Source organism: Piliocolobus tephrosceles, chromosome 1 (assembly GCF_002776525.5).
Source record: "Piliocolobus tephrosceles isolate RC106 chromosome 1, ASM277652v3, whole genome shotgun sequence".
Taxonomy (NCBI): Eukaryota; Metazoa; Chordata; class Mammalia; order Primates; family Cercopithecidae; genus Piliocolobus; species Piliocolobus tephrosceles.
The window spans coordinates 206,184,099-206,193,530 of record NC_045434.1 but is presented as its reverse complement, the minus strand read 5'-3'; the positions used below and the strand labels follow the sequence as shown (position 1 = coordinate 206,193,530).

The 9,432-nt window shown below is 60.0% G+C and overlaps 1 protein-coding gene across 7 annotated transcripts; it reads right to left on the bottom strand.

Annotated features, from left to right (window-relative positions):
• Positions 1-2,258: 2,258 nt before the first annotated feature.
• Positions 2,259-7,013, bottom strand: HSPB7 (heat shock protein family B (small) member 7). 7 transcript variants are annotated; one of them, XM_023193521.1, is made up of 3 exons: positions 5,987-7,013; positions 5,295-5,443; positions 2,259-3,997 (listed from the first exon to the last, which is right to left on the bottom strand). In XM_023193521.1, the coding sequence occupies exons 1-3, from the start codon at positions 6,183-6,185 to the stop codon at positions 3,818-3,820; spliced, it is 528 nt and encodes a 175-aa protein (XP_023049289.1). In that variant the 5' UTR covers positions 6,186-7,013; the 3' UTR covers positions 2,259-3,817. The 7 variants fall into 7 exon arrangements, with proteins under 7 accessions (XP_023049289.1, XP_023049292.1, XP_023049291.1 ...); XM_023193524.1 differs by having other exon boundaries at positions 5,310-5,440; XM_023193523.1 differs by having other exon boundaries at positions 5,295-5,428.
• Positions 7,014-9,432: the final 2,419 nt, after the last annotated feature.

Genomic DNA, 9,432 nt, shown 5'->3' with positions numbered 1-9,432 from the left:
GGAGACCAGCTAGCATCACCCAGTGGATCCCGCACCCGGACTGAAGGCGGAGCTGCCTGCCAGGCACGCGCCGTGGGACCGCACTTCTCAGCCCTTGGGCGGTCGATGGGACCGGGTGCCGCAGCACCAGGGGCGGCGCTCCTCGGGGAGGCTCGGTCCGCACAGGCGCGGGTACGGGGAGGCTTTGTATTTATCGAGTACTAGCTCAGGCAATCCACCCTCCTCAGCACCCTCCTCCCAAAGTGCTGGGAATGCAGGAGTGAGCCACCGCACCCGGCCATTTTTTATTTTATTTTATTTGAGTCGGGGTCTCACTGTGTCACCCAAGATGGAGTGCAGTGGTGTGATCACGGCTCGCTGAAGCCTCCATCTCCTGGGCTCCAGCGATCCTCCCACTTCAGCCTCCCGAGTAGCTGGGGCCACAGGTGCATGTCACCATACCAGCTAATTTTCATATTTTGTGTAGAGACGGGCTCTTGTCATGTTGCCCAGGCTGGTCTCTAAACCTTGGGCTCAAGCAATCATCTCACCTCAGCTTCCTGAGCATGTGCTACTTCCATCTGAGTTTGAAGACAACTCAAACTCAGTTAGCAAGGGGCTTTGAACATCTGCCTGGGCTCTTTGTGCTCTGGCTTTCGAGGGCTTCCTGGAGGAGGAGGCCTTTGGCCTGGGCTAGGCCTTTAGAGTGAGGAAACCTTCTAGGTCCTCTCTGCCTGTCCCAGTCTCTGGTATTACCTGACCTGGACTTTCTCACAGGTCTCCAGCCCCAGAGAGCTGCGTCTTTTCAATTTCCCCTACCTCCTGCCCGGGCTCACCCCCAAAGCTACAAGATGCAAGAATCACCTTTCCATGTGGGGGCTGCCAGGGTAGGAGGAGGGGAGCTGTCTCGGCCCATTGGTGGTGGCGACTGATCCAGGTTGACCCAGCAGAGGGCTTTCCAGAGCCATAGCAAGGATTCACATCCCAACCGTGCCACCTCCAGGCTGGGTGACCTTGGGCCAGTTGCCTGACCTCGCTGATCGTCCGTGTCCTCGGCACACCGTTAATCATAGTAACCTGCTTTGCAGGACTCTTGTGGGAATCAGCAGCGCGCCTGGCACACACTAGTTGCTCAATGAATGGGGCGGCTATAATTACTCTTCCGGGTGGGGGCGGGGCGCAGCGCCTGCAGCCAGGCCTATATTTAGCCTGGAAGGAGGTTGGGGGCGCTGGGAGACAAAGCGCGGCTGCCAGTCCGGGCGCCCAGGGGGCGGACCCTGCGGCGGCCGACCCGCCCTCCCCTGCCGCAGGGTCACCTTGGTCGGGCTGGCGGCCAAGGGTTCCTTCAGACCCGACGTGCCCCAGCAGCCCAGCGGCTGCTTGGTCCCCTGAGCTGTCCTCATCCTCGCAAACTGCTGTCTCGGGGTGGGGGGGAGGCTGCTGGGGGCTGGCGGGGGTTTCGGACCCATTGACCACTTGGGAAGCTGCCTCCTTTCCCAGCACGGGCTGGCCAAGGGAGGGCTCTCTGGGATCGATACGCCAAGGTGAGCCTGACCCCAGGTGGGGGGCGCGGGAGGGGGAACCAGGCTGGCTCCTCCCCTGACATCGCGCCAGTGAGTGTCGGGGCTGCAAATAGCCCAGTGGAATCAGTGAGTCATGGAGACTGGAAATACCGCACCCCCTCTGATCCCCTCCCCTCCTCCTGACCGCAGCCGGTGGAGCTGCGCTGGCGAGCACGCCTGGGGATGTGAGGGGTGGGGGACCCCTCTGGAGTGCTCCCCTCCCCAGGCTCCCTGAACCAGCCAGGACACCCCCCACCAAATTCCAGCTGGCTTTGCCTCTGGGGCTGTGTGACCCTGGGCCAGTCACTCAGCCTCTCTGGGCCGCAGAATCCCCATTAGGTACAGGAAGGGCTTCAAGATTCGCCTGCCCACCTTTGCGCCCCTGCGCCTGGGACGAGACAGTGCTCGGCACACTGCCCGCCACATAGCAGGACAGTAAATATCTCTGGAAGGAAAGAAATAATGAAAAGGGAAGGGCAGGCAGTTGGAAGAGAGGCTGTTGCAAGGGTTTTCCAGAAACAATCCTGGGGTTCCTGCCCAGGGGTGTCTGGGGAGTTCACGGAAGAGGCCGAGGAACACCCATATTTTGTGAGGTCTTCAGCTTTAACTTGAGCTACAACCCCCACCCCCAAATCTCAAAGAAGGTGTGTCTGTTTCTCTCTCGGGGTTTCCAGCCCTGTCCTAAGTTAGAGAACTCCAGGCAGGCGGCCTCCAGAAGTCTGTGAAAATGTCCTTTATTGTGTATACAGGTTCCAGCGTCAGGGCTCTCCCACAGACCCCTCCCCAGTCCTCCCCCAAGGGGCCCAGAGTGGTGGGAGTGAGAGGCTACCCTAAGGCACACTGACCAGAGAGGCACGGAGGGAGGAGGCTGGCTTGCCACTTGCCTTGGGGACCGCTGCTAACTGAGACCCACTCCTCACCCCTCCCCTCCACCCTGCTTCTGTATGTGGGAGATGAAGCCAAGAGTCACCGGGGGCAGCAGGCATTCCCCAGGGTTAAGGCTGATGGAATATCCCTATACCAGATGGGAGATGGGGGCTTTTCCTATGACTCCCCCCATCCCCCAGCTGGAAGATGTGGGGAGGGGTGCATAGCCCTAGAGAGGTAGAATGAGGGGAAATACTCCTCAGTGCCCAGAGATGGGGAATTGAGAGCAGCTGTTGACACCCTGGATTCAGATCTAACCTTCAGCGACGAAGCCGGGCACTCAGTGGCTCAGCGTTGTTTCCCCATTGATGAAAATGGAGATTGTAAATCTGATTTGAGAAAGCTCTGAATTTGGCCTCAACCAATGGTAATGCTGAGTATTCGAAGGACGATAGGTGTGTGTGTGTGTGTGTGTTACACACACCGAGCCTATAGATTCATAGATTAAAGAGGGGGATGGATGGGGAGGCGACTAATCGGAGGGGAAGGTGGCAAGAAGCTGGGGTCCAACCTTGAGGACCCAAAACTCCATCCATGCCCTGGCTTCCATCTCTGTTAGGTGACCCTGTCTGCATGGGAGCAGCCGCAGGAACACAGGCCTTTGGCAGGGAGAAGGATCAGCCCCGCCCCCAACCCCACGTGGCCTTGTCTGGAGGCCCCAGCAGGCATGGGACGGCAGGACTTTCATGCAGTTTATCACGAATCAGCTGTATTGGAAAAACCCCATCTATATACAGATGTGGCGCAGCTCTGCCCTGGCACAGCCAGCTGGCTGGGGGCACAGGGTGTGCAGGCAGCCTGCTCGCTGGCGTGGGGCTTGGAGGCCGGCAGAGGGGAAATTTACCAGCACGACTGTCTCCTCTTGGCCTTGCTAAGCCCTCGGGCGTTAGTTCCACTTAGATAGGCACCCCTGCCTGTGACCTTCCCTCTGTCTCTCCCACTTCCCTTGGCCAAGGGAGTTCCAGGTCCCTGGTCCCCTTGCCCTGCAGAGACTTCATAGATCAGAGGATTTTTCTGTCTGTCTGTCCTGCAGAGCTTGCCCAGGTGTCCTGCTGGTCCCATTCCCCTTACCCACCACGGATTCTTTAGATCTTCCTTCCCCGACCCCAGCCCCTGTACTCTGGATTAAGTGGGGGAGGCCATATCTGAAATCTGGGCAGGCCAGGGAGTCCCTGGCCTGCTCTGGATAGAGTGGAGGGCCCTAGCTTGGGAGGATGGTCCACCTGGGGTTTGGGGAGCGTTGGGGCTGGAACCTGGGCTGAGATGTCCTGGGGCTGTTGTAATGGGGTTAGGAAGGCTTTGCTGGCAGGCGTGGGGCAGGGGGACAGAGAAAGGGAAGGGAGAGGCCCTCAGATTTTGATCTCTGTCCGGAAGGTCTGCTGGACGTGTTCTGTATGCGGGTGACGCCGTGCCCGGATGGTGAGGCTGCCGTCCTCCCGCAGAGCTGAGGTCACTGATGTCGGGTCCACGTCCTCCGGCAGCTGGCACTTGTGAGCGAAGGTGTTCATGACAGTGCCGTCAGCCGCCAGCTGGGGAAGGGGTGACCCGTCAGGCAGGCTGCCCTGATCCCTGTCCTGCTTGTGACAAGCTACAGCCCTCTTCTCCCTATTCTAACCGCAGCCAGGCCCCACATGCCGAGGGCTCTGCCCTCAGGTGCGGACGGGCTGCCCAGGGTGGTGATGGCCACAGGCCGAGGGCTCTGCAGGGACAGCGCAGGGGTGCTCCGCGGAGCTCCAGTAGCTCTAAGGGACAGGCAAGGGGCATGGGGAAGAGGTGGGGCTTGGAGAGAGAGGCGCCTCCATGGCAGTGGCTCAGCATCTGGGGCTCGTGGGGAACGCAGAGATGACAGAGGAGAGCCGTGCCTTCCTGGATCCCCAGACACATTGGGCATCTGCCCACCAGGGCTGAGTGCTGGCCCCTCCCCCGCAACTCGGCCAGCACATAGTGTCCAGGGGAGTTTGGGGCGGCTGAGTCACTGTTGGGGGTGGCAGGGCTGGCACGTGCTGCCCGCGGGTCCTGGTGCCCCCAGCCCATGGCATCCCTGGCAGGGACGCCCAGGAGTCCACCCTTAAATGTGGAGGGAGGAAGCCAGCCCTTGGGGGCTTAGGAGGAGCCTGGGGCAGGTCCTCTCCTCTCTCCTGGCAGCCGTGGCTGTTCCTGGGCAACGCCCCTCTTCAGGCCTGGCCATGCCCTCCCCAGGGTGGAGGCCCCAGTGCCTCCTCCAAGTTCAGACTCAGACACCCTAGAGACCCAGTGACCCTGAGACCTGTGGGCAGACGGTGTGTGTGGTTTGGAGTGTGTGTGACCCTAAACTGCAGCGTCCCTGCCCAGCCTTGGGCCTAATTTAGGAGTCCCAAGATGGGTGACAGATCTCTGGCTGTGGGAGGGAAGAGGGCTTGAGGTGTGTCACATGGAGAAACCCCTCCCCCACAGACCAGGTGAGTTCCCCACCTACCCGCATCCACCCTCTACAGAGGAGCTGTCCTCACTCTGCCATCACCATCTCACACCCGTCATCTCCCACCCTCAAGCCCCCCCCACCTCAGGCTCCCTCTGCCCACATCCCTCCATCCCTCTCCCATTCCCCGGAGGCTCCCTCAGCTGCCCAGGACCCTGGAAGAAAGGATCTGGGAACCCTGGTGCAAAGAGAGGCAGAGAGGGGCCCCATGGCCGTGGGCTGCAGGGACAAGCCCTTCAGTTAGCCCTGGGGGTGTTTGGGTGGGGAAGGGACACTGGCCAGGGTCTGGGGTCCGAGGATGGGAAGGGGCAGTAGGAGGCATTGGAGCCAGGAGCGAATCTGGGCAGCGGTGGGTGGGGGAGGCTCACCTTCTCGGCTCGCACCTCGATGTGGTTGTTGGAGGTGGTGACAATGATGTCTTCAGGCGAGAAGTCCCTCACATCCACTGCAAACTCATAGGCATCTCCAAGGGTCTTGATGTTGCCTGGCGCCCCGGGGCGGGCTGTGGGGTGGGCTGCTGTGAGTGAGGCATGGAGCAGGCCTTGCATGCAGATCCGGGGGTTCCAGCTCCTTTTCTTGGGGCAAGGGGCAGCTCCCCCAGGCCCTACCTCCCCCCGAACTGTTTCTCCCTAAGCTCCTCCTCATTCCTACAGCTCACCTTTTCTGGGGTGGGGCTGGGGCCTCGCCCAACACAGTGTGTGTGTATCTGAGGCTAGATCTGTAACAACCCCACCCCAGGCCTGGAGCCTGGGGGCTGCCTCCCACCCCTCATCCCGTCCAACCCTCCAGGGCTCCAGTTGGGATTGGCTGTGGTTCCAGAGCATGGGTGGCCATGGAACCATGTCCAACCCCCGGGGCCACGACTGTTCCTTAGAGGCCCACCTGTTTTCATGGCCACATCTGTCCCTGTGGCCACATCTGTCTTGGTGGCCACACATGGCTGCAGGCTGTGCAGCACCTGTTCCGGGCCAACCGGCAGCCACAGCCTGTTCAGTGGCGCCCTGGAGCAGATGTCCCCTCCCTGTGCGCCTCCCCTCCCCTCAGGGTCCGGATCACTTGCCTGGGAAGGCCAGGGGCTCCGAGTGGGGCCGCATGAAGCTGCCAAAGTCATCGGAAAACATGCTCAGGGCCTTCTCCATGGGTGGGTCCTGGGCCGGGAGGGCACGGGAGGCCGAGGAAGAGGTGGAAGAGGACGAGGAAGAGGAGGAGGAATGGAAACTTCTCTCCGCTCGGAAGGTGGAAGAGGTCCTGTGGCTCATCCACGGGCGGCGCCGGGCCCTGCCCAGGCGGGCAAGGGCTGGACAGGAGAGGGTGTGGGCACAGGCCTCTGGGGGAGCGTGCCGGGCCCCGACTGCGGCCGCTTTATAAGGCCGACTGTCCCTGGGCTTGGGGCCAGCCCCTTGTCTACTAGCTAAATTTAGGCCTCTCCATGGCCCAGAGGGGGCTGGAAACCTTCTCCCGTGCGCCGGCCCTGCTGACAGCCCGACACACGCAGGCCGAGAGGGCTGAGCTCACAGCCTGACATTCCAGGCCGACCACAGCAGCCCCAGGGGCCTCCTCACCATTGCACAGGGCTGGATCCTGTCTCCTTGCCACTTGGACCTCGGTGCCTGCCCCAGAACCTTGCAAGTTTGGGGTTTCTTGCGTGTTTTATTTCCCCCCTCAGCCTGGGGGCTCCTGAGGACGGTGTCTCCCCACAAGACTCTGGTTCTCCTCCATGGCTGTGCCTCCCCCATCAGTGTGCAGGCTCCTTGGGGACGGGGTAGGTGGAAGCACCACTGCTGTGTGACGTCAGGAGTTCCTTCCCTCAAGGCAGACAACTTTCACAGCCCATCTCTAAGGAGAGGTTGAGCCCTGCCAGGGGGTGTAGAATGTACAGCTGTCCCCTGCCAGCCCCCACGGGGACCTGGATTCTATACCTGCACTCCCTCTGACTCTCAGAACATGTAGAGGCCCCAACAGGACCAAGCCGGCAGCTTTCTCCTTAAAGGTCTAGAAGGTTATGTTTCTGACAGCTGTCTGCTCCACCCTGTGTCAGAGGTGATGCCTGCGACTGCCTTAGGTAGGATTTCAGTCAGAGGTAAAAGAGAACTCCGGAAGACAATTATTCTAGCCCTGACTTCTGGAGTGCCTTCCGGGCACAGGCTCCTGGCTGCAGGCTGTCTAAGTGTGGCCCCGTTTGATCCCCGCGCAGCTGGGAGGGTGGAGGCGCTCTTCCCATGTTATGCAGGGGGAAGTGAAGCCTCTTGGAAAGGGCAGAGCTTGCACTTGCATAAGTGGCAGAGCTGGGATTCGAACCCAGGTGTGTTGGGCCCAAAACCATTCAGAGGCTGAGGTGGTTTGAACATATGCCTATGGAGACAGGTTGGCCCGGAAGAGCCAGAGAAGCCCCTCCCTACCCACCTGCTTGCTCAGCGAAGCCAGGACTGACCTTGCACTGGGCCAGGGTGGAGGCCATTCTGAGAGGCAGCCAGGCCCTCTGCTCTGCCCAGGTTGCAGTTCAGGGCCTCTGCTGTCCTCTCCGATCCAGCCCTACCGTCCCAGATCAGCTCCAATGCCTCCTCCCAGAGGGAGGCCTCTCTGACTGCTCCTGCTCACATGGGCCCACACCCAGTCCAGATGCCCCCAGCACTGACTGTCTTAGTCCTCCCACAGCACCTGGCAGTGTGACATGGTCTTCCTGTGTGCTGTGACTCTCTGCTATGTCTCTTCTTCCCTATCCAACTGGCAGTTCCCACGGGGGCAAGGGTTCACCTGTCTCCCCATTAGATTGAAGGTTCCTGCAGATGGGCAGTTTCTTGTTTTATCAGAGCCCCCTACAACCCAGTCTGAAGCTTCATCCTGGAGGGCTCCTTCTACAGAGGTCTTAGCGGTGCTAGTAGAAAGTGGAGTAGAAGCAGAGCAGGGCACAGGGCACAGTGGTGGGCCAGGCTGGTTGCTGGAGCAACAGGGCCTGTCACCCCTGGCAGAGTTTCCTGCCCGTGTTGGGGCCTGTGACACCCAGCCCGGCTGAGGGGTTTCTAGGGCCACTGGGAAGCCACCAGCACTGAGGTGAGATGGAGAGAGGGTGGGGCGGGGTGGGGGGCCCAGAGCCTGCTGCTCGCCAGGGAAACAGGAGCCGGTGGCTAAATGCAGACACACTGTCATGGTGCTGAGGGCCTGAGTCACTGCCCCTGGATGTCAGATCCCGTTACCCACCCCGCCCACCATCCCTCCTCCCCTTTTCCCCACTTCCCGAGGCATCACCCACACAAATACTTGGTCCTCTGGCTTCACTGGCCCAGAGGGACCTCAAAAGGTCATCAAGGCCATTCCCCTGCCTCTACCTTCAGATCACAGGGACAGAAGAAGCGACAAAGATGATGTAGTCCTTTGAATCCCAGTCACCCAGGGGGGCTTTTCACAAACACGGACCTTTCTTTGGACCTGAGGATTTTGATTTGGGATCTGGAGAAGGGACTTCACATCTCTTCCCATCAGCTCCCCATACAGCCAGCTCGTAGGCCAGTGATGAAGCCCTCATCACTCCGCAGGTATCCATTGAAACCGCGCTATAAATAGGTGCTGGGAACTGTTCTAGGCTTTGAAGGACTCAGAGACGAATAAGGCAGAGACAAGCCCCTGTTTCTAGGCTCACCTCATCGGACAGAAGAGGAAACTGAGGCTCTAGTTGATGAAGGAGTTAGGGTCAGCAGAGCTGTGCTGGCTTCAAACCCGTCATCCTGCTGCACCCCCTGGCTGCCCTTTTCTCAGCCTCCTGGTGCTCACAGGGCTGGGGGTGAGGTCGGATGTGGATACGCTGTGCCGATTGTGGGACGTAGCCAGCAGCTGCCCCAGACCAGACACTGGGGATCGGGATGTCGACAGGGCAGCCAGTTCTGGTGCTGTGCAGAGTCAACAGGTCGGGGTGGCCAAGGTGAAGGCGGGCTCGAGTCCGTACAGAGCAGCAACCCCTATCCCACCTCCCACAACACACATCTTCGATTTTGATTTGACTTGCCTGGCATCTAGGGGCAGAGGGTAGGTAGCCCATGGTCCCAGATTTTAACAATCATTCAAGGGCCATCATAAGCTTCAGAGAGTGGCTTTCTCTGGTGGGAGTGGAGGCAATTGTCCCCAACCTCTTGCCCAAAGTGGCATCAGACTCAACTCTTCTGTTCTGTGCCCAAACCATTGCCCTGGTTCAGCCTCAGGAGCTGGAGGAGATTCAGGTAGGGAAAGAGTTGCACAGTGGAGGGCTGGGTTCGGCCTCTGCTGTGTGACCTGGGATGAGTTACTCAACTCTCTGATCATCTACAAAATGGCGATGCTCTCCCCATTCACAGGGTGCGGGAAGAAAGATTTGAGTTGCAGATCAGAAGCCCCTGACACGTAGAATGTGCTTGTTCCTCGCCATGTCCCCTCACACCTGTGCTCCCATCCTCTGTTGGAGTGGGACAAACTCTGTGGAATTACCCAAAAGTCCCCAGACAGAGCCGCTGGCTCTTGGACGTGTGCTTTGAGAGG